This window comes from Pelodiscus sinensis, chromosome 3, assembly GCF_052426305.1.
Source record: "Pelodiscus sinensis isolate ZL-2025 chromosome 3, ASM5242630v1, whole genome shotgun sequence".
NCBI classification, from domain to species: domain Eukaryota; kingdom Metazoa; phylum Chordata; order Testudines; family Trionychidae; genus Pelodiscus; species Pelodiscus sinensis.
In genome coordinates this window covers 7,309,279-7,333,532 of record NC_143054.1, presented here as the reverse complement: position 1 = coordinate 7,333,532, position 24,254 = coordinate 7,309,279, and the positions used below count along the sequence as shown (strand labels likewise).

The 24,254-nt window shown below is 45.2% G+C and overlaps 1 protein-coding gene across 1 annotated transcript in view; it reads right to left on the bottom strand.

The window, feature by feature from the left end:
• Positions 1-2,373: 2,373 nt before the first annotated feature.
• Positions 2,374-24,254, bottom strand: part of ELP3 (elongator acetyltransferase complex subunit 3) — a 152,598-nt gene continuing 130,717 nt past the window's right edge. The window contains exon 15 of the mRNA XM_075923284.2: positions 2,374-4,458. Coding sequence (XP_075779399.1) covers positions 4,382-4,458 — 77 coding nt within the window. The 3' untranslated portion in view covers positions 2,374-4,381. The remainder of the gene's footprint in view (positions 4,459-24,254) is intronic.

The window sequence follows — 24,254 nt, the reverse complement described above, 5'->3', positions numbered from 1 at the left end:
TATCTTCCAAGCGCTCCATGACCTGGCTCCAGGATACCTAAAAGACTATCCAAGGGTCCGTGGCAAAGACCATGATTGATAACTTTGTTCCTCTGACACTTTCTCCAGGGGTGGTCTGAGACTGTGGAATCAACTTACCCAGGAATTAAGGACCATCACAAATGTCATCACTTTTCCCGCTGCAAGGGGCATTTCTATGACTTTAACATAAATACACAGCAACTGGTATATTTATTTAATAACGAAACCCCTGACAATCAAGATATTCTGCTGCACACATTTCCCCCTCTGGAGAACAAACACCATGTGACCACTCAATAGTTACTACAGAAAGGTGCTCAGATACAGTGAGGACGAGCGTGGAATAGAGACCTAACAGAATCGAGATGACATATTTACAAAAGGCACTCCAATGTACAGGTTCCCATATACCAGGGCTACTCAACATGCAGCCTGCGGTCCGTTTGTTTGCGACCCGCAGTGTGTTTGGATTTATGTAGGGCTCAACACGAGACCTGCAGGTGGGAGCCAAAACAAAAAGCTAGTCAATAGAATGGTCTTCTGTTGATATGTGTTTTAGAAGTCAAATTCCTGGACTGTCATTGCTCATTAAAAGTACTATCATATGGGTGAAAATCGGGTAAATATTGTATTTTATTAATATCAGCAGAACTAACTTAAATGGGGCCTACGTGTTGTGTAGTCTTGCCTTAATCTTTGTATTCATGCCCGTCAGTGTGAAAGAAGCTATTTGCATATACTTGCATATATATTTGCATGTATATGCAACCACACTTAAGTTGCTGCCCTTGGCATGTGCTGTATCACTGTGGCCCCCAGGGCTTCCAACGTTGGGTAGCCCTGCCATATACTTTTAAAAACAGAGCTAAGGAATCATTACCCATCAGTGAAGGGCAGCTCCCTCTAGGGGGCAATGTGGCAGCTGTGTGTTCACAGCAATGTCATACAAGGATTTAGGCCAAGAAATGAAGAAAACTTTGTCCAGTTGAAACTGCCAGGGGAATTCAGCCCAGCACAAATGGATTACTCAACATGGAACGTGCACAGGACGCTACTGTTAACACCAGTGGACTGCAAAGAGTTGATATTTTTTGGAATGCAGACTGTAGAGGACTCCATAGCAACACTGGCTCTAGGGTCCTATGTCATCAGGGTGTGGCCAAGAGGGGCTAACGAAACTGGGTTCTGGCAGAAGCAGAGTAACTGCAGGAAGAAGACCGAGAACCAAGAGCGGATCTGTAAAAGGAAAACTAGAAAGTAGGTTTTTTATCTTTTGATGCTTATTGAAGAAGCGAGAAAGTTGCTCAAGAGGTTTTTTTAAACCTTGGAAGTATCACAAGTGTCAAATCCAGTCTTCTCTGATTTTGTGGAAGACCTAAAGGTTTCAGAAATGTCCATTTTGAGAACTCATAGACTTTAAGGTCAGAAGGGACCATTATGATAATCTAGTCTGACCCCCTGCACAGTGCAGGCCACAGAATCTCACCCACCCACTCCTAGAACAATCCTCTCACCTATATCTCAGATATTGAAGCCTTCAAATACTTTGAAGACCCCAAGATGCAGAGAATCCTCCAGCTGTGATCTGCACCCCATGCTACAGAGGAAGGCGAAAAACCGCCAGGGTATCTGCCAATCTACCCTGGAGGAAAATTCCTTCCTGACCCCAAACATGGCGATCAGCTAAACCCTGAGCATGTGGGCAAGACTCAGCCAGACACCCAGAAAGTTCTCTATAGTAACTCCTATCATCCCTCCATTGACCTATTTCCCACTGATAATGAATGGTCAATTAGTTACCAAGATCATGTTATCTCATCAAACCATCCCCTTCATAAACCCATCTAGTTTAATCTTGAAGCCAGATAGATCTTTTGCCCCCACCACTTCCCTTGGAAGGCCATTCCAGAACCTCTCAGCTCTTATTTAAAGGATAACAGGGGGAGTTATTGAATCGTAAAGCAAGAGTTTTATTTTTATTCCAAGTGTATCTCAATCATGTAAGCTAAGCAGGTGATGATAAAACAAGCTATCCCTCAAAGAGAATTTTAAATTATCTGAATAAAAATAATCTTTCCTTAACTAACGAGGTTTGATTTCATCTGTATTTATGATGTCAGATTTCTACCAGTTCTCCATTTAGTCTCGCAAGAAAGACCTGTAAAAAAAAACCAAACCAAAACAACAAACCCCTCCAGCAGAAATACCCTTCCAAACACCCTTTTCTTCTCGGAAAAGCAGGCTGTTTGTATATACCATTAGAAAGTAAAAATGGCATAGTATTTTCCTACCTCTGAGTTAAGCTGGTCTGGGTGCAGTTTAGTCACTGAACTATTAAAACGCAGGACACCATTCAGAAGTTCACACTTTAATAATAAAAAGTTTGTCAGGATTCTTGGCACATTCTGTTAAGATTCTCTCCAGAAAGGAGGCAGGTCTACAGCCTGCCCATATTTCTCCCCTTCCTGGGTTTGGTGTGCGACAGCAAACGTCAGAGCAGCTTCAACCCCTGACCCCAGAAGCCAATGTTTTGAAGCGGCAATAGATCGCAGTGGCAGTCATGCTTACTGAACAGCATTGAAACGCAACTGCAGAAACTCTCTCCAAGTGAATGGCACGTGTCTATGGGCAGCTATTACAGGGCAATTTCCAGAAGACTTGGGGCAGATTCACTTATCAGGTGTAAAATGCTGAGCTCAATACACGTGGCTTCCCTTCATTTCAACCCCATTTCAGTCTGAAAGTCTATAAAAGAGTCCAAGCTGCTCCTCTCTAGCATGCAGAGATGCATTCTAATGCAATCCATTCCATTTTTGCTGCATGGCTTCCACTGACTTTAATGAGTCCAACAGCTAAAATCTAGCTTTATGCATCTAAAAATATACTTCTGAGTGCCTGAATATTGGACCACCAAGCTGTGATGTAGCCACAGGTGGGCCTGAGTGGGCCGTGGCCCATCCACTTATCATCCAGACCCATCCCCCCAATCCCAGCTTTACTCCTGCTATACTGCTTGCCCTGCTTAGTTGGTCTGACATTCTTGCCAGGGAGCAGGGTAGGGGTCAGGCCACGGGAGTCAGGGCTGGAATCTGGGATCAGGGCATGGGGCTTGGTATGGAGCCTGGTGGGGGACTTGTTCTGCTCCTCCTGCTCTTGCCCGGGAGTGGCATTTGAGTATGGCAGCTTGTAAGCCCCTGACCCCACACCCCAGCTGGATCGTGGCAAGCACCTGTGGCCTGACCCTGCTCTCTGCAGGAGTGCCGAGCGGGCAGATTGGGCCAACTCCCCGCAGCCCAACCCCACCCTCTGGCAGGAGCACTGGGTGGGCAGATTGGACCAAGCCCCTGTGGCCTGACCCTCTCTCTGCTGATGGAGCTGGGCATGCCCTAATGCCCTACCCCTTCCTCCAGGAGAGTGCCAGGCAGGGGAACAGTGCAGGAAGGGGTCCACCTTTTACCTTTCCTCGCCCCCCAGGGCACTGGAAGTGGGGAGAGGTGGCCCTGATTGTTCCTGTCCTTGCCTCCTCACCCTAACCGCCCTCCCTCTCTCCCCCCATCCCAGTCTGCCTACGCCACTGTCACCAAGAGCATTCAGCAGCCTGCTCTACCCCGGGATTCCCCAAAAGAGGGGACTGGGCGATGGTGAATACATGAGCTGAACACGCAGCCTTTACACACTGAGGTTTGCAGCTTGGCCTTACATTGGATAATTATTCGGACTCTTCTGGGAAGGGGAATAAGACTGTTGTTAAATTTAGGCTCTGTATTGTGCACAACATTTTTAGACTATCCAAACTGTTCACAAATCCTCCCATCCCACCCACATAGAGCTACCCCAAAATAATTCACTCTTGTTACTCAGGATCAGAAGACAGGCAGCCTAGCTTAAAAAGAGATGCCCACACTAATGCAAGCCCAATTTCAACTGCCTGCAAGCCTGCCATGACCAAGTTTTAACCATCACGCTAATGACATTATAATGGAAGTGCAGATAGAAAGGGAGCAAGATGTTCAACTGGGCCCCCTAAAACGAGACTATTCCATCAGCAAAGCAGTGCAGCTCTGCTTGTTTCACTGCACAAGTACACCAACTCCAGCAGTACCGCGTCAGCTAATGAGATGTGTGGTTCTCTCATGAGATCCCCTGGAGGCCCTTTCAGGAGAGACCCTCCTGGGAAAGATTTCAATTTGTGGTACGGGACTCCAGCAGAACAAATACTTAGCAACAAGCAGATCTCTGGTTTAAACTTGCAATCTTCCCCCCGGAGCTTTCTTGCCAGGGTTAGTTGGGATCTTTTCTGCTGTGTTTCCAGCAGCTGGGCTGGTATGAAGATGGGTTTCAATGCCTCTGGTTAAGGGCATTAGTCCAGCCTTTTCATCATATATGGTCCTTCCAGCTCATAACCAATCTTCCTGTAATAATTCCTGGTGCCGACTCCTGCAACAAAACAGAGAGGCAAAACTAATCAGTGCAAGAGATCAGGCCCTGGAAACCAGAGATATGCAGACAAATGATTTTCACCATTGAGACATGTAGTACAGGTTGAACCTCTCTAGTCCGTAACCTGACTAGTGCTGAACCAGAGAATTTGCCAGACCACGGGAGGTCAGTATTGTCTAGCAGCATTACCAACACTTCCACTGCTGACTGGGCTCTTAGAAAACATTTGGGGTAATTTAGAGCTAAATAACACAGAGAGCCAGGACTGGTGGCTGTAAACAAACTTTTTGGGACCACGGGAAACTTGGCCACACCTGTGATAAGTGGACACTCGGCTCACTCAAAACCTTGGATGTTGCCAGACCAGATTGTGCCAGACTGGAGTAGTTCAAGTAGAGTTCAGCAAAGTTAATCAGAGCAGTCCTGTTTTGCTGAAGGGTTCTGGAGACATTTGAACAATGACGTTTCAGTGTGACACCATCAGTTATGTGAACAACACTCCCAATTGTACTATGCTCGGCAGCAACAGAAGGAAGGCTGCAGACATGAGGGGCAGAGACCTTCATCAGTCCCAGTATAGTGACCAGAATTCCTGCCTCCTGCCCCTCACAAAATCTTTGGAATTTGGCTAGTCTGCAGACAACCTCTGCCTGGGGATGACCTAGTCCCTTTGGGGCTAAGTGATAAACCAGACAGATAGATCATTTACTGGAACAAGCTCACCTACTCTCTTACAATCTGAAGCAAAGGCAGAGAGACCAGAATTTTCAATGGGGCCTGAGAGAAATGTGCCCAATGTACAGAAAGTCAAAAATCAGTGGAAGTCAGGTGCCTAAACTCCTTGGGGTAAATCCTTGCCACTGGCCCATCAAGGCTGCTACCATGTCTGGGCTGTGGGGCATGAGTCCATAGCATTCTAGAAAGACTATGCTCTGCTTTTGAGGACAGGTGTGTAGGAACTTGGGTAAAAGAGCCGAACTGAGCCACACACCTCCCCTTCTTCCCGTGAAGAGGGATGATTGTAAGTAGAGACGGAGCGGTACAATTAGAATAACCATTTAATGTTCCTGAGTATCAAGAGCTCGAGGACAAGTTTAACACAAAGCACAGGCGAGGCGCTCTTGAGAGGCCGAGCTGCAGCTGCAAACATTATGACAGATGGCTGAAGAGCCCTGAAACACAGCATGCTCAGTCTTCACTTGGCTCCAAAATGTACAAGTGGGCCCTGCAGTCACAAATTCAATTTCCTCATTAAAGGGGAGGCTTTAGAATGCGATTGTTCTTAAACAGGCTCTTCTGCCTCCTTCCTCTTTTCTTCCTTAATTAGATCCTGTGGCGAGCAACTCCCGGATAAGCCGGCTGCCCTGGAATAACACTGGCTGTTCAATAACATCCAACAGAAGGACAGCATGTCAGGAGAGTAATAACAGCCACCCACACCTTATCTCTAATTGTACGCAGATGCAGGCATCAGTCATCAAATGAGGGGCAAGAGAGGACAAACAGACAAACCCTTCTCAGTGCTTTATGGAATCACTGGTAGTCAGGCTGGCTGACAGGGACAGAAAATGCCTGGCCCGGACTAAAGAAACAACCGACCCTTAAACATCTTTGTTTCTAAACTTGTCCTTGCCTGGAAAACGTGGCACTTGGGAACTGGCTCTTTACCTATCCAGGAATTAACCACATTACTGCTTAGAGACTGAATCAGTCCAGTTATCAACCCTTCTGTCATGGGTGGCCGGTATCACAGGCAGCAGAAGGCACCGACTTCCCAAACTGCCTCCCCAGGCCCCACCTGTGTTCCAACGGAGTCCCCCACACCCACTCCCAAGCCTGCTCTTGTGGTGTCAGAAGCTGGGGCAGGCAGTCTGGGGACTGCGCTGTGCCACCTGACATCCTAGCACTGGGGCTACTCTGGCCACCCAGTGCTGGGGCTGGCGGCTTGGTTGCATGGTGGGAGAACTTCCTGGTTAGGGATTCAGCCTGGGGCTGCACAGCCCACCGGCTCTCCGGGGCCACCCGCCAGCTCATCTGGGGGCAGGGACAGGGATGTAAGCAACTAGTCGACTACCCGGTAAGCAAAAGTCTATTGGACAGTTAACTAGTGATGCAACTAGTCGCTTTCCCCCTTGCTGCCTCTATCAGAGAGAGGTGGCGGGGGGAGGGGAGAGCAGGTGCTGGGGGAGAGCCAGCTAAAAAGAGGCCCCCACTAGCCCCGCACTCCCTGTGGGACTCTTGTACATTTCAAAAGCAGGGACTTTTGAACCGGACTCCCTGGTTGGGGCTCTTGCGCATTTCAAAGACTGGGGCGCTGCAGGGAGTGCGGGGCTTCCACTTTTGAACTGTCGCAAGAGCCATGCAGGGCTCTTGCTACAGTTCAAGGGCAGAGGTGCCCTTATAGACTAATCGAATAGTCGATAGAAATCCCACCGACTATTCAATTAGTTAATTAATCGAAATTTAACATCCCTAGGCAGGGGGCTAGGGCCAGCAGCCACATTGCATGTGTGGGTGGGGGGGGGGGGCACTGAACATGTGTCAGCAGCAGCCATGGGCAGGGGGAAACTAGGCTCCAGTGGGCATAGAAGGACCTCGGATGCAAGGGGTGGGGCTGGAGAGGCTTGCCTCCCAAAGCCACGGGGTTGCCCACTGCTCTTGCTTTCTGTTCCCACTACACAACTCTGAGTAAATTTCCCCTCGGCCATGTTAATTCTTTGGGATGTTTGTGTAAAAGCATTTTCCTTGGACTTTATTTTTAGTATTGCAACCAAGCTGCTTAAATACTGAGCCACGGGATGTCCGCCAAGCTGCGTGAAGACGCTAACACCCCGGTGAAGCAGGAGTCGCCACCCTTTTACAGGGGGGGTAGCTGAAGAAGAGACAATAGAAGAAAAATATCTTGCAGACAAGCTTCCACACTATGACGAACAGCGATCTGCGGCTTGCTTTTCCATGAGACAGGTGCTCTGAGGGTAGGTACTGCCTGCTTGCTGAGTCAGCTGCAAAGTGACAGAGTTATAGACTCACTGAAACCAGAAGGGACTACCATGACCATCTAAGTCTGATCTCCCAAACATCCCAGGCCTCAATAACACTCACTCACTCCTACAATAGGACTACATGATCAAGTTACAGAGAATCAACTATTTACAGGCCACCCTTGCACTTATGACCTAATTGGTTCCTGGAGAACCGTCGTAAGTCAGGATGTCATAAGTTGAACCCTTATTGCCCGTAGGGGCAATGTTATGAATGGGGGGTCCCATTCCTGGCCCGCTTTGTCTCCTGGGAGTTGTAGTCTTCTGGAGCCAGCAGCGCGAACAGCACCCAGAGCCTGCCAGGGGCTGTGCTGGGAGGTAGGCAGCCCCCAGAGCAGGGCGGTTGTAAATGCAGGTGGTTTCATATTGGGCAGTCGTAAGTTGGGGGTCACCAGTACTCGAGCTCAAACCAGCAAGTAATCCATGCCCCACACTGAAAAGAAAGGTGAAAAACCCCAGGCTCCCTGCTAAGCTCACTTGGGGGAATATTTCTTCCTGACCCCAAGTAACTCAAAGCCCTCTCCCCATGCAGGATCTGATCTCTGGCCACTGCAGACATTTGCTGAAAGCAGTTGCAGATAAGGCCATGTGCCATTGTTGGCAATCTCAATACACCATCCCCTCCATAAATTTATCCACCTCCGCCTGAAGGGTTTTTTGTCCCCACTGCTTCCTTTGGGAGGCTGTTCCAGACTGCCAGTCCTCTGCTGGTTAGAAAGCTTTGTGTAATTTCAAGCCTAAACTTGTGGATGGCCAGTTTATATTCAGAATAGTGATAGAAATGTAGCCGTGTTAGTCTTGGGTAGTTGAAGCAAAATGCAGGACAATGTAGCACTTTAAAGACTAACAAGATGGTTTATTAGATGATGAGCTTGTGGGCCAGACCCACTTCCTCAGATCAAATAGTGGAAGAAAGTAGTCACAACCATATATACCAAAGGATACAATTAAAAAAAATGAACAAATATGAAAAGGACAAATCACATTGCAGAACAGAAGGGGGATGCGGGGGGGGGGGGGGGGGGGAAGGGGGAGGAAGGAAGTAAGTGTCTGTGAATTGATGATATTAGAGGTAGGGAGAGTGGGATGTTTGTGAGTTAATGGTATTACAGGTGATAATTGGGGAAACTGTCTTGGTAATGGGTGAGAAAGTTCAAAGTCTTGTTAAGTCCTTGTTGGCAAGTGTCGAATTTTAACATGAATGACAGTTCAGAGGATTCCCTTTCAAGTGCAGATGTAAAAGGTCTTTGTAGCAGAAGGCAGGTGGCTAAGTCATTGAGAGAGTGTCCTTTCTGGTTAAAGTGGCAAGAAACTGTTTTCTCTTTGTGATCTTGTCTGATATCTGTTTTGTGGGCATTAATTCAGTTGTTCTTTTGCTAACACTGGCCCTTAACTCCCCTTCCTCCCTGGTATTTATCCCTCTGATGTATTTACAGAGAACAGTTATATCTACTCCCAGCTTTCGTTTCGCTGGGTTAAACAAGCCAACTTCATTATGTCTCCTGTCCTAAGGTCACTTCTCCATCCTTCAGATCACATTAGTAGCCCTTCTTCTGCACCTGTTCCAGTTTGAATGTATCTTTCTTCAACATTGGGGACCAGAACTGCACACAGTATCCCAGTCTCACTACTGCCTCGTATGATGGTAAATCAACTCTTCCCCATCTCTACTGGAGATATCTTGCCCGATGCATCCCAGGATTGCATTAGCCTTTGTCATAGCTGCAGCATACTGTGACTGACCAATATACTCCACTCTTTCTGCTCCTCTGTGGCTTCCTACTAAGAAGTCCCCAGCTTAAACCACACACTAGTGGTCAGTCCCCAAAAGCTTGATTTGCATCATTACATTTCATCCTGTTTCTATTATTCAAGTTTTCAAGGTTGCCCACATTTTCTCGTATGATATTCTGGTCCTCCTCCCTGCTGGCAATATCTTCAACTTTGTGTCCTCTGCAAATTGTATTCACACATTCCGACTCTTGGTCCATTAATGAAAATGTTCCACAAAATTGGTCCCAAGACTGATCCCTGAGGAACTCCACTAGTAATCACCCTGCAGCCTGACAGGTCACATAACAGCATGATCTCCCCTGGGACCAGTTCCGTATCCACCTTTAATTCTGGTATTGATCCTCCTTTTCTCCAATTTTATGGATGGTTTTCCATTTGGAACTGTATCAAATGCTTTACTAAAAACCAGGTAGATCTATTGTATTTCCTTTGTCTAGAAAACCGGTTACCTTCTCAAGGAATAATCAGATTGGTCTGGTTTGACATACCTGTTGTAACCCTGCTGTACTTTGTCCAATTACTGTTTACTTCTATGTCCTTAACTACTCTTTCAAAATTTCATCTATGACCTATGCATGTGCTATTTCATCCTCAGCAATTTCTCCAGGTTTCCACTTTTTATAGGATTCCTTTTTGATTGTCAAGTCAACTGAAGACCTTCCAATGGAGCAATACTGACCTCTTAATATTCCTAGTGATAGAAATGTAGCCGTGTTAGTCTGGGGTAGTTGAAGCAAAATGCAGGACAATATAGCACTTTAAAGACTAACAAGATGGTTTATTAGATGATGAGCTTTCGTGGGCCAGACCCACTTCCTCAGATCAAATAGTGGAAGAAAGTAGTCACAACCATATATACCAAAGGATAGAATTTAAAAAAATGAACAAATATGAAAAGGACAAATCACATTGCAGAACAGAAAGGGGATGCGGGGGGGTGGGAAGGGGGAGGAAGGAAGGTAAGTGTCTGTGAATTGCTGATATTAAAGGTAGGGAGAGTGGGATGTTTGTGAGTTAATGGTATTACAGGTGATAATTGGGGAAACTGTCTTGGTAATGGGTGAGAAAGTTCAAAGACTTGTTAAGTCCCTGTTGGTAAGTGTCGAATTTTAACATGAATGACAGTTCAGAGGATTCCCTTTCAAGTGCAGATGTAAAAGGTCTTTGTAGCAGAATGCAGGTGGCTAAGTCATTTAGAGAGTGTCCTTTCTGGTTAAAGTGGCAAGAAACTGTTTTCTCTTTGTGATCTTGTCTGATATCTGTTTTGTGGGCATTAATCCTTTGGCGAAGTGTCTGAGATGTTTGTCCAATGTACATAGCAGACGGACACTTTCGGCACATGATAGCATAGATTATATTTCTGGATGCGCAGGAATATGTGTTCTTGATCTTATAGCTCACTTGGTTAGGTCCAATAATGGTATCAGCAGAATGAATATGTGGACAAAGCTGGCAACGGGGTTTGTTGCAAGGGAAGGTACCAGGGTTGGTATTAGTGTGGTATGTCCTGTGGTGGTTGGTAAGAATCATCTTGAGGTTAGGTGGTTGTCTATAGGAGACTATGGGTCTGTCTCCCAGAGCCTCTTTGAGTATGGTATCCTGTTCCAATATAGGCTGTAGTTTATTGATAATGTGTTGGACAGGTTTAAGTTGGGGGTTGTAGGTGATGACAAGTGGTGTTCTATTGTTGGTTTTCTTGGGTCTGTCTTGAAGTAGATGGTTTCTAGGTATTCGTCTGGCTCTTTCAATTTGCTTTTTTGTTTCTCTGGGTGGGTAGTTGAGATTTATAAATGCTTGGTAGAGATCCTGAAGCTTCTGGTCTCTGTCAGTGGGGTTAGAGCAGATGCGGTTGTATCGAAGGGCTTGGCTATAGACGATGGATCGTGTGGTGTGTTCTGGATGGGAGCTGGATGCATGTAGGTAACTGTATGAGTCAGTGGGTTTTCTGTAGAGAGTGGTGTCTAATTTTCCATTGTTGATTTGTACGGTGGTGTCCAGGAAGTGGATCTCTCGTTGTAATCAAGCCAACCTGATAGCAGACCTATGTAACTTTGTTCTCACCCACAATTATTTCCGGTTTGAGAACAACTTATACCTCCAGATCAGCGGCACAGCCATGGGTACACGCATGGCCCCACAGTATGCTAACATCTTTATGGCTGACCTAGAACAACGTTTCCTCAACTCCCGTCCCCTTTCACCCCTCCTCTACCTACGGTACATCGATGACATCTTTATGATCTGGACACATGGCCAAGAAACACTGGAGATATTCCACAGAGATCTCAACAACCTACACCCCACCATCAACCTCAGCCTGGACCATTCTACATGAGAGATCCACTTCCTGGACACCACCGTACAAATCAACAATGGAAAATTAGACACCACTCTCTACAGAAAATATGGTTGTGACTACTTTCTTCCACTATTTGATCTGAGGAAGTGGGTCTGGCCCACGAAAGCTCATCATCTAATAAACCATCTTGTTAGTCTTTAAAGTGCTATATTGTCTTAATATTCCTGTATCTTTCCTTTTATCGGGAGAATTTACTGTAGCACCTGTAGAGTCTCTCTGAGTGATTGCCAGCTCTCCCGAATTCCCTTTTCTCTTTGATTTATTTCCCATGGGGCCTTACATATCAGTTCTGAGATTTCTGAAGGCTGCTTTTTTGAAATCCATTATCCTTATTCTGCTGCTCTCGCTCCTGCCTTTCCTTAGACTCAATCTCCATCTCTGTGTGCCAGTTTCATTTGCCTGTTTTCAGGGATCACTGACTTCTACTGAGCAAAGACACCACAGCACCACTTCAGAACCTCTATGGTAACCCATTCACATCGTGTCCAAATATGAAGTCTGTTGACATTCCATAGCATATGTTATGCCCAAGGTCAAACAAAATACATTGCCTGAAAAGTGGTACCCTGCATTCATTCTCAGAACAGTTAAGACACCCAGAGACGCATGACAGCTCCCTGACAGTAACACGAGAGCTGCCCTGTTCCTTGACCAAGAGACTACTTCATTTAAAAGATTAATGAAGCCTCAGTATTAAAAAACCTCTTGAAACTGAACAGTTACTAATTCTGATCGTTAGTGTTAAGAACACCTTGATCTGTGCTATTTAAATGCCCTCTTCAAGATAAAGACTTAGGGAGTTTGGGAGAGGGGTTAAAAGTATTGTAGTGTCGGAGGTTTGTATCAGGTGCACTAATGTCAGAACTATTAAACAGAGCTAGTTCTGTGAGAGTATGTCAACACTACAAAGTTAATTTGAACTAACAGCCGTTAGTTCGAATTAACTTTCATAAGCGCTACACATGCAAACCGCTAGTTCAAACTTAATTCGAACTAGCGGAGCGCTTAATTCGAACTAGGTAAACCTCATTCTACGAGGACTAACGAATTAAGTAGTTCGAATTAAGTAGTTTGAATTAAGGGCAGTGTAGCCACTTAATTTGAACTAGTGGGAGGCTAGCCCTTCCTAGCTTGCCCTGGTGGCCACTCTGGGCACAACCAGGGAAACTCTTCTGCCCCCCTCCCGGCCCCAGAGCCCTTAAAGGGGCACAGTCTGGCTACGGTGCCCATGCCAGGTGCAAGCCTGCCTGCACCCAGCCAGCAGACCCTGCACCTGGCACGGCACGAGCCAGCCACCCGCTGCCACCCAGCCCTTCGCCTCTTCCCGGGACCGCAAGAGGTGGGCGCCCACCTGGTCTAGTGCGGAGATCGTGGACCTCATCCAGGTTTGGGGGAGGCCTCCAATGTCCACGACCTCCGCACTAGGCACAGAAAAGTGGCTGTCTAGGGCAGGATAGCTGCCAGCCTGGCCACCAAAGGCCACATGCTAACCTAGGAGCAGGTTTGCATGAAAATCAAGGTGGTCCAGTGAGACCCCCGACCCTGAGCCCTGAGCTTAGAACATAAGAATGGCCATACTGGGTCAGACCAAAGGTCCATCTAGCCCAGTAGCCAGTCTGCCGACAGCGGCCAACACTAGGTACCCTGGAGGGCATGGACCGAAGACAATGACCAAGCCATTTGTCTTGTGCCATCCATCTCCAGCCTTCCACAGAGGCCAGGGACACCATTTCTACCCCCTGGCTAATACCACTCCATGGACCCAACCTCCATGACTTTATCTAACTTCTCTTTAAACTCTGTTATAGTTCTAGCCTTCACAGCCTCATGCGGCAAGGAGTTCCACAGGTTGACTATTTGCTTTGTGAAGAACAACTTTCTTTTATTAGTTTGAAGCCTGCTACCCATTCATTTCCTTTGGTGTCCTCTAGTCCTTATATTATGGGAACTAATGAAGAACTTTTCTTTATGCACCCTCTCCACACCACTCATGATTTTATAGACCTCTATCATATCCCCCCTCAGTCTCCTCTTTTCTAAGCTGAAACGTCCCAGTCTCTTTAGCCTCTCCTCATATAGGACCTGTTCCAAACCCCTGATCATTTTAGTTGCCCTTTTTGGAACCCTTTCCAAGGCCAAAATACCTTTTCTGGGGTGAGGAGATCACATCTGTACACAGTACTGAAGATATGGCGTACCATAGTTTGATACTTCCCCTCCTCTTTCATCCCCTGGCTTCTCCCTTCCAGCTCCCTCCTTCCAGGTTTCCCCCTCCCCTCTCCCACCCTTTCTCTTCCCCTCTCCCACCTCCTTTTCCCAGTCTCCCCAGAGGTTAATCCCCCCCCCAGTTTTGTTAAATAAAGAGAGTTTCTATTTTTGAACACGTGTCCTTTATTTTTTACATCAGAAAGGGGGGCTAGGAAGGGGTAAGTGGAAGGAGGTGAGGGAGGAATGGGGTATGAGCCCGCGATGGGGAGGACTGGGGTGGCTCTGCGGGCTCCTTGGGGTGGAAGTTCTCCTGCAGTCTCCCCAATTAATCCCCCCCCGGATGGCAGCCTGCGGCAAGTGCAGCCGGGCTGATGGCCAAGTGCTGTGATGTGCCGAGTGTGGGCACTCAGGGCACTCCAAGTCAGGTCTGCTTTGCTGTTGCCTCCTCGAGGTAGACAAGCAAGCAAGGAACCCTGAGAACTGTCTGTCCGGGGTGGGGGTCGGGTCCCTTTAAGCACAGCCCTCGGCTAGCCTGAGACAGCAGCTCCATGCTCTAAGTCCTAACCCGATGCCCTGCCGGCACTGCTTCCCGCCAACCTAAACTTCGGTTCACTCAATGTGGACATGCTAGCTCGAATTAGCAAAACGTTAATTCGAACTAGTTTTTAGGTCTAGATGCACTAGTTCGAATTAACTAATTCGAATTAAGTTAGTTCGAATTAGTGCTGTAGTGTAGACATACCCTGAGACTCCCGCTTATTCCCACTGTGGCCAGTTGTCAAGCTTTAAGGCCCTGCGTAGAGATGCAAAACTACTTAGCTGACTTAGCCTGGCAGCTGCACCAGGAAGGTCTCATGTGTGTTTCTAAACCAAAAAGGTATGGGAAGGAAGAGGAAGCCTTAGAACTAGTAATCTCAGGGAAGAGCTCAGGTTACTGGTCATGGTAAACACAAAGATCATGGAAACCAGATGTACAGTATCAGGGAAAAGGCCTATCCCCGAGGTCGTTACAGTAGCTTCCTCTGAGAGCTGCCAGCTCCACACACAGGTCTGACTAACACAGAGGAACGTGAGGGCTTCAATTCATAGATGAGAAAACAGTGCAAAGAGGCAGGTTTAAATGTATTATGCACCAGGGAGCTTTAGGAAGAAGGGAGAGCCGACACACAAGAGAGGGACTGGATATTAACCAAAACAGAATGGACTGCTAGCACACAAAGTTAACCAGTTAATGGGGGATAACTTGAGCTAAGAGCTGGGAGAAAGCAAAGAGGTGTTGAGGAATACATCAGCCGGACAAAATACCCACTAGGAATGTCAGTAATATCAAGGTATTTGTGTCTGATAAAAAAAACTGTGTCGGATGAAGGTCAGAAAAATGTGCCTCTTTGGAAAAATTACAGGGTATCTAACCAAGAAGTGAAATAAAAATAGTACGCAGTGAAAAACCATGTGTTTCTACACCAACGGGGAAAGCTTGAAAGTAAAAGCCGGTAAATTGGAATCCCTGGCAACAGAGGACTAGCTTAATATAATATACATTACTGAAATACGGTGGAAAAATACACCATTGGCATACTAATAACTGCCTAAAAATTGTACAAGAAGGAAAGGGGACACGGGGGAATAGCACTATACATGAAAGATTCATACTATCAAACGCAGGGGAAGGCAAAATATAGCCTGCAGACCGCATCCGGCCTGCTAAACTGCTGGATTTGGCCCACACTCAAAGCGGCCGGCTGCGGAGCCTATGTGCTCTCAGCGCACTGTGCGACCCTTCTTGGACCCAGGAAGAAGAACTTGAATTTTATCACAAGAGAGCTTGAAAAAAAAAAAAAGCCACCTGAGTGCTCTGATTTCTGACCTCTGGGCTACAGTTTAAAATATAGTGAATGGGAAGGGTAGGCACATGGACTTAGCACAGAGAAGTTTAACTAAACAACAAAACAAAGAAAATAATCCAATCACGTCTAAGTAGACATTTCATTCCCTATCTACTTATGATCTGTGCTTCAAGGTCCAGTCCATTTCCATGCCTAATATGCCTTGTCAGCATGGTAGTTTTGCCTGGTTTAATTCATCTGGTTTCCCTAGCTCCTGGCTTAAAAACTCACACAAAGAAAAACAGCAGGCAGGTATATCTTCCCATTCAAATTTCAACACCTTCTCCCATTGGCTCTCCTGGCTTCCTGTCAACACCTCCTAGCTATCTGAGTGTAACCCGTTAGTCACCAAATGCTGGCCAGCACTCCTCCTATCCATCACAGAGGGCCACTCCAAGAATTTGGTAAATGGTCGAGGGCCGCACTCTTCTATGATATTAATGGAGGAGCTGCAGGGTCTGTGATGGAGGTTGGGTGCAGAAGGGACTCTGGCCCAAGGGCTATATTTTACCTTCCCCTGCTCTAGGCAATGGCGATCTGCACTGTGGCAATCTCTGATGAGAGGCCTGATTGTACCAGCTTGTAGGTACAGGGGCCTTAGCCAGGTCCATTGCCTGGCTTAGCGTCTGCAATGCTGGCCAGCTTACTTGCTCTTTGACCATGGGGCCTGCCCCAGGCATGATGGTCCTACGAGTGGCCAGGACATCTGCCACTCACAGGAGCTGGCGGTGTGTCCTTGGCTGGGTTAGGAGGTCCAATAGGCAGGTGGTCTAAGAGGGCTTTTGCCCAAAGCCCCCTCCCCACGCCAGTGGGGGAGAAAGGTGTGGGGCAGATTTTGGTGCCAGCAGTGTGCTGCATGCTGATGCCAAAGTGCTGGGCGTGGAGTCCAAGAGAGAGGTCTCTGAGGCTGGATGAAGCACAGCCCCCATGAGGAGAGTTCCCAAGTGACTATCCCACTCCTTTTGAGTTTGAGGGTGAAAAGTTTTTTCAGATCTTGCAATTTTCCTTTCTAAGGGACTCCCCCATACACTTTAAACCAGTAGTTCCCAACCTGTGGTCCACAGACCCCTGGTGGTCTGTGATGGTACTGCGGAGAGGAGGGGTTATGGAAAATTTAAAAATAAGGATCGGGCCCACCATTTACTTTTCTTTTCTTTTTTTTCTTAGAAGAAATTATGTTCTTCTACAGGGTGGGGAAGGGGGTGGGGAGTCAGTGAAATTTTAATAGATTGAAAAGGGGTCCCTTTTGCTCGAAAAGGTTGGGAACCACTGCTTTAAACAGCCGATCCTACAGCTTCTATGATAGCAAAAATCTCCAATGACATGGCCATGCACATGTGTAGAATGGAATCAACATGAGCATGCACTCAAGAATCTGAATTACACTTGAACAGGATGAAAATCAAGTTTAATTATGCACATGTTCAATGCCTTTCCAGCACAAACAGACCATAAACATACTCTGTCGCAATCCTGCCATGTAGGAATATACAAATGCAGCATCTCAAAAGAATCTAACAAATCCTCACTAGTCAACAGATTAAGTGAAAATGGAATAACTGTAAGATTACTAAAAGAGATACTAAGTTCATAACACTTCCATAGCAGACTCACTGAGGTGCATGAGCGACTTAGCTGCATATAGGGCCCCACATCATAAAACAACGATTACATTCTTTACAGACTAGTAGATTCAACATGTGATCTCACAGCTCTCCCTTGAAACATTTAATAAAAGTAAGGTTGGTGATTTCTATTTTCGTTTTCCTTTAAATAACTTGGCCATATCAACATTTATTTTAAGCATTTTTTTCAATCATCAATTTAAATTTTCACAATTATGCAAAATGTTGTGTTTTCCCTTAATTTTTATTAATTTAATTTTTCACAGTTGTGGAAAATTATGGGGGGCACAAGACAATAGATGGGGGTCAGACAATATTTATTTCAAGACAGAAGGATGCAAAGAGTCAAAGCTTTATAAGTAGTTAAAACACGAACTGTCAGTATCACATGTTAAACCATAACAAGTAAATATCCTTAAATCAACATCTAAGTTCTCAAGTTGTGTTTTTCTTACTCTGCCGATCTGTAGGTTTTGATGCTCAAAGATAGAAATATTCTTTGGTAAGTTTGTGGGTGTAAAGTGCATTCAATATTAGCCAACACTTAGTGATAAAACCTAATCCTTCTTCCAAGCCTTCTTATAAGCATTTAGTGGAAACATGCAACATGATATAGTAAATCTCAGCTTAGGTATACAGAACAAAATCCCCAGACTGTTTCAATCCATTCATGTGTCCAGTGCAATTCTAATTATGGCAAAACTTTCTCTGAGAGGCTCTGCAGGAAAAATTACTTCCTTTTAGGATTGCACAATATGTTGCAATCCTGTATGTTGTACAGCCCAGGCAAATCGCGAGAACTTTCCAAGTTCTGACTTCTATACAGAATGTTACTCAGATACGTTCTGGTTATAAAGATGCTAAAACAATTTTCTTGGTTAACATACAGGGTATGTCTAGACTACAGGCTTTTGTCGACAGAAGTTTTGTCGACAGATACTGTCGACAAAGCTTCTGTCGACAAAGAGCGTCTAGACTACATTCAGTTCTGTCGACAAAGCAAGCTGCTTTGTCAACATGGCAGTGTAGACGCAAAGGACAGTTTAGATGCAATAACTCCTTCTGTTGACAGAACTCTGTCGACAAAAGGAGTTATTCCTCATAAAATGAGGTTTACCAGTGTCGACAAAACTGCTGAGTTCTGTCAACGTTATGTCGACAGAACTCAGCGGTAGTGTAGACGCAGGTTTAGTTTTGTCGACAAAAGTCCACTTTTGTCGACAAAACCCTGTAGTCTAGACACACCCACAGAGGCCTTAAAGGAAGGAAGAGGCGGAAAAAAAAAGTTACATGACTCTGCCAACCCCCCTCTGCCCAATAAATCAGCAACACATCTTGAACTGTTGCATCCCAAAGAGGACCCATCATTCTTTCATTAACTGCAGATCCAACATTCTTTCATTAATAGCAGAGCCAACTGCTGGCATCTCGCAGATATAAAGGAGAACTTCAGAACTTCTGAAGTAAGAACATAAGAACGGCCGTACTGGGTCAGACCAAAGGTTCATCTAGCCCAGTATCCTGTCTACCGACAGTGGCCAGCACCAGGTACACCAGAGAGGGTGGACCGAAGACAATGATCAAGTGATTTGTCTCCTGCCATCCCTCTCCAGCCTCTGACAAACAGAGGCCAAGGACACCATTTTATCCCCTGGCTAATAGCCTTTTATGGACCTAACCTCCATGAATTTATCCAGCTTCTCTTTAAACTCTATTATAGTCCTAGCCTTCACAGCCTCCTCTGGCAAGGAGTTCCACAGGTTGACTATATGCTGTGTGAAGAAGAACTTTCTTTTATTAGATTTAAACCTGCTACCCATTAATTTCATTTGGTGTCCTCTAGTTCTTCTATTATGGGAACTAATAAATAACTTGTCTTTATCAGCCCTCTCCACACCACTCATGATTTTATAGACCTCTATCATATCCCCCCTCAGTCTCCTCTTTTCTAAACTGAAAAGTCCCAGTCACTTTAACCTCTCCTCATATGGGACCCGTTCCAAACCCCTAATCATTTTAGTTGCCCTTTTCTGAACCCTTTCCAAGGCCAAAATATCTTTTTTGAGGTGAGGAGACCACATCTGTACACAGTATTCAAGATGTGGGCGTACCATAGTTTTATACAGGGGCAGTAAGATATTCTGGGTCTTATTTTCTATCCCTTTCCTAATAATTCCTAGCATCCTATTTGCCTTTTTGACCGCCGCTGCACACTGTGTGGAAGTTTTCAGAGAACTGTCCACGATAACTCCAAGATCTCTTTCCTGATTTGTCGTAGCCAAATTAGCCCCCATCATACTGTATGTATAGTTGGGGTTATTTTTCCCGATGTGCATTACTTTACACTTATCCACATTAAATTTAATTTGCCATTTTGTTGCCCAATCACTCAGTTTGGTGAGATCTTCTTGGAGTCCCTCACAGTCTGCTTCTGTCTTGACTATCCTAAACAGTTTGGTATCATCTGCAAACTTTACCACCTCACTGCTTACCCCTTTCTCCAGATCATTTATGAATAAGTTGAAAAGGATTGGTCCCAGGACTGACCCTTGGGGTAGACCACTAGTTACCCCTCTCCAATCTGAAAATTTACCATTTATTCCTACCCTTTGTTTCCCGTCTTTTAACCAGTTCTCAATCCAAGAGAGGACCTTCCCTCTTATCCCATGGCCATGTAATTTACACAAGAGCCTTTGGTGAGGGACCTTGTCAAAGGCTTTCTGAAAATCCAAGAATACTATATCTACTGGATCCCCCTTATCCGCATGCTTGTTAACCCCTTCAAAGAACTCTAATAGATTAGTAAGACAGGATTTCCCTTTACAGAAACCATGTTGACTTTTGTCCAACAAATTATGTTCTTCTACATGCTTCACAATTTTATTCTTTACTATTGTTTCGACTAATTTGCCCGGTACTGAAGTTAGACTTACCGGTCTGTAATTGCCAGGATCGCCTCTAGAGCCCTTTTTAAATATTGGTGTCACGTTGGCTACCTTCCAGTCATTAGGTACGGAAGCCGATTTAAAGGATAGGTTACAAACCAAGTTTCCCAAGCTTATTGGGTATTCAAGTCAACTATTCATTTCACCCCATTTGATTGCTGCCTCTGTATCAGAGGCAACAAGGGGGACAGGAGCCAGTGCTGGGGGGACCCTTGGCAGGCCCAGGCTCGCTGCGGGCAGAGGCTGCTCTGACAGTAGCTCCTGTCTGCAGGGGGTCCCAGTTCCCCGCTGGGACCTCCCCCCCCCCCAGACAGGGGCTGCTGGACCCAGAGTGAGCAAGGACTGAGCAAGCCCAGCTCAGTCCTGGCTCACGCTGGTCCAGGACCATTGCGGCTCTGCATTTTAAATGTAGTAAGAGCCAGATGGCACAATTTGGACTCAGCAGCAGATGATATCCAGACCATGTGTCGGCAGCAGATGAGTACCCTAGTCAGCACTGGAATGAGTTTGCAAGCTTGTCCCCCTCCAAGTGGGGTATGTGAAAAATAAACAAACAGCACCTCCTGCTACTGGCCAGGAGGAGAGGGAGTAAAAACAGTGTGTCTTGGTACAGGGGGAATAGAGGTAGGGGTGAAAACTGCTCAGATCCCAGTGCTGATCCTGTTCCACTGGTGGAGACTCTGGCTCAAGACTCCATGCGGCACTTCCGCTTTGAAATGTACAAGAACCCCAGCAGGGAGTCTTGTGCATTTCAAAGATGGAAACCCGCATGGAGCCTGAGGCCAGTCTGCAAAGACTGAAATGCTGCATGGAGCCTGGGGCCAGCAGGGAGTCCGCTGACCCTGGGCTCCATGCGGGCCCTTCTGCTTTGAAATGTACAAGAGCCTGAAGCAGGGAGTCTTGTGCATTTCAAAGATGGAAACCCGCATGGAGCCTGAGGCCAGCAGGGAGTCCCCGGGCTCCATGTGGCATTTCCCTGCCGGGGCTCTTGTATATTTCAAAGGTGGAACGCCTCACTAGTCCTTATCGACTAATCGAATAGTCAATGGAAATTCCATCAACTATTTGATTAGTTGATTAATCTAATTTTAACATCTCTAGGCATCGGTACTCCCTGCTGTTGCGAGGAGTATGGGAAGTCGACAGGACTGTTTCTCCCATTGAACTCCCACTGTGGAGATGGTGCCAAGCTCAGTTTAAGGTACATCAACTCCAGCTACGTTATTTATGTAGCTAGAGTTGAGTATCTTAAGCCAACCTTCCCTCCGCTGTGTAGACTTGGCCTCAGATACCACAGTGACAGGTAGGGACCTAGTGAGGAGGTCTGGAACCTGCTATTGCTACTAGTCAAGCCATAGTATTATTTAAGATGTAAATACTGAAGCATTAAAGAGATGAAATGAGAGGAAGCAAGAATTCAGAGTGAGCGCCCCAGACTTTCCCTGACCTGTGACTTCCAGCTCCAGGTTAGAATCAATGGATTTATACAACCAGAGTGTATTAAAACATTCCTATTCAGTCACAGATAAGACACTTAATATTTTAAAATGTCTTTTAAGTCTTATGGATCTTTTCGGTGACATGCTTGGTAAGAAAAATGAGTAAAAACAGATGTGTCTTTCAAGAGTTTTGCTAAAGAAAACAATTATCAGATTTTATACCCTTCCCTCATAACTTTATCAAGATATCTCAGAAAAAACTGCTGAGTTCAGAAAAACCTACTATAACAAATGGCAAAAGACATTTCTTGAATTCAAGACTGTGATATTTAATGCAGGGCTTCATATTAAAGTAAAACTCAAATTTAGTAGGGAACTCTTGACAATTTCCCAGAACTATGTTATGTAACCACAGGTTAAACCTGTCTCATCTAGTACCCTCGGGACAAGACTGGTTCTGAACGAAAGAGTTTTCTGGACTATGGGAGGTCAGTATTTTCTAGCAGCATTACTTCCATTTCCACAGTTTACTGTGCTTTTAGAGGACATTTAGGGGTAAATTAGAGCTAAATAACGGCACAGAACACAGAGCTAGAACTGGTGGCTGTAAACAAACTTGATGGGGCAGCAGGAAACTTGGCCACATACATGAAAAGTAGACATCTTGCTAGCTAAAATCGTTCTGGATGATGGATGTTTCCCGATAACAGAGTTCTGGACAAGAGAGGTTCAATTTGTAGTTGTAATTCTAAAAATCTGGTTTGAGACTAGCTTTATTCATGCAAATAATGTTATTGGAGTTAATGAAATCACTAGAACTACTGCAATAAACAAGATCTGAACAATCTAGCCCTAAGAACACATCAGGGTAGGGATGTTAAATTGTGTTTAATCAGCTAATCAAGTATTAGTCAATGGAATTTCCATCAACTACTCAATTAGTTGATGGGGAGGGGGGGAGAAACTGCAGAACTGCAGTTGGATTCGCTCCCAACTCCGGGAGCTAACCCCACTGTGGCTCTGCTTATTGGGTAGTCGACTACTCGACTAGTCGCTTACATCCCTACATCAGTGATCTACGTTCTCAGTACTAATCTGCTCCAACTATTCCTATTTCATTCTGTATCCTGTCTCTGGCTGTGGCTCGTACACAATGTGTCAGATAATTTTTGTTTATAGTGTAAAAGTATTACAAAAAAAATCTAGTTTGTTTATTCATAACCAGAATTTCATTGTATTAGTCTCATTTCATTGTACTAGTCTACTTCAGATATCCACTGTTAGTCAGGGTCAAGTGGTGTAAATGACTAGAGGACTGAACAGGGAGGGCTCTCAAGTCAAATTCAGAATCCCTGAGAGAGGCATTCAGGAAGTTTCCTGTCATAACATAGCTTTGAATGCTTTCCAGCTCTTTGTGCTCTGCCACCTGACCCATGGAAGCAGCTACAAATGCATGCACATCAATTATAGACCTCTAAATGGCAGTTTCAATTTGGCCCTAAGAGACCATCTTGCCAAAAAGAGCAAAAGGAAAAAGAAGGCAACTACCACCTTGACACTGTTGTTTTGGGTACTGAAAACTAATAAAAAAATGTGTCTTACTGGCAAGATGATTGATTACATAAAATTGCAGCACAAGATGTGAACACACTGATGCTCCAGCTGCTTGTCTGGATCTTCTGATTTGGAACTTACAGTTTTCACACTTCTGTGTTTCTTTGAGGAAAATGCAAGTGTGAAATAAAGGAGTTTCAGTCACTAACATCAAATTATAAAATCGGAGAAAGGATCTGACAGCACTAATAACATAAAAAGGAAGCTGCCTTTTTGGCAATATGGGGCTTAAAAAAATGAGGGTCAATTAAAAATCATTGAAAAAATTAGAACGCTTCAAAGTTATTTTAAGTAAACTTTGTAAAACAAGAAAAGAATTGGTTAGTCTCTAAACTAATAGTCACACCGTCAAACAGTTTTTTAAAAATAATATAAGATTGGGGTAAATTTTTCAAAAGCACCTTACTCACACAGGAGCCTTGGCTCATACATGACTTACTGTAGGTCAGCATTTTTGAAAATTGGACTTAGATGCTTTTAAAAATGTTGTGTTGTCCTTAATTTTCAAAATAATTTCTTATGGAAACACAGATTCATTCAGTTCTATTTCGAATAAGAGACACCGTTGAGAAGTACTAATATAATGGAAGTTTTCACAGAGAGCCGCAAAGTCCCATCCACTGATAGAGGCAGTAAGTGGCAATGGTATTTCTAAGAAACTGCCTCTATTTTAAGGTAGCTAGTTTTGGAATTAGAACCAAGCACAGGATAGGCTCTTTAATATTTTAATTTTTGTTAACTGTGTGGCTGTTAAAGGCACCATATTACAGCCTCTGGCCAATGTGCCTAACTTCCCTTCTGTAAAGACTGTATCCATGGCTGAAAGTATAACGCACTCTCCCTGACCTCTTGGATGCTGAATTGAGGCAACCAACAAGGTGC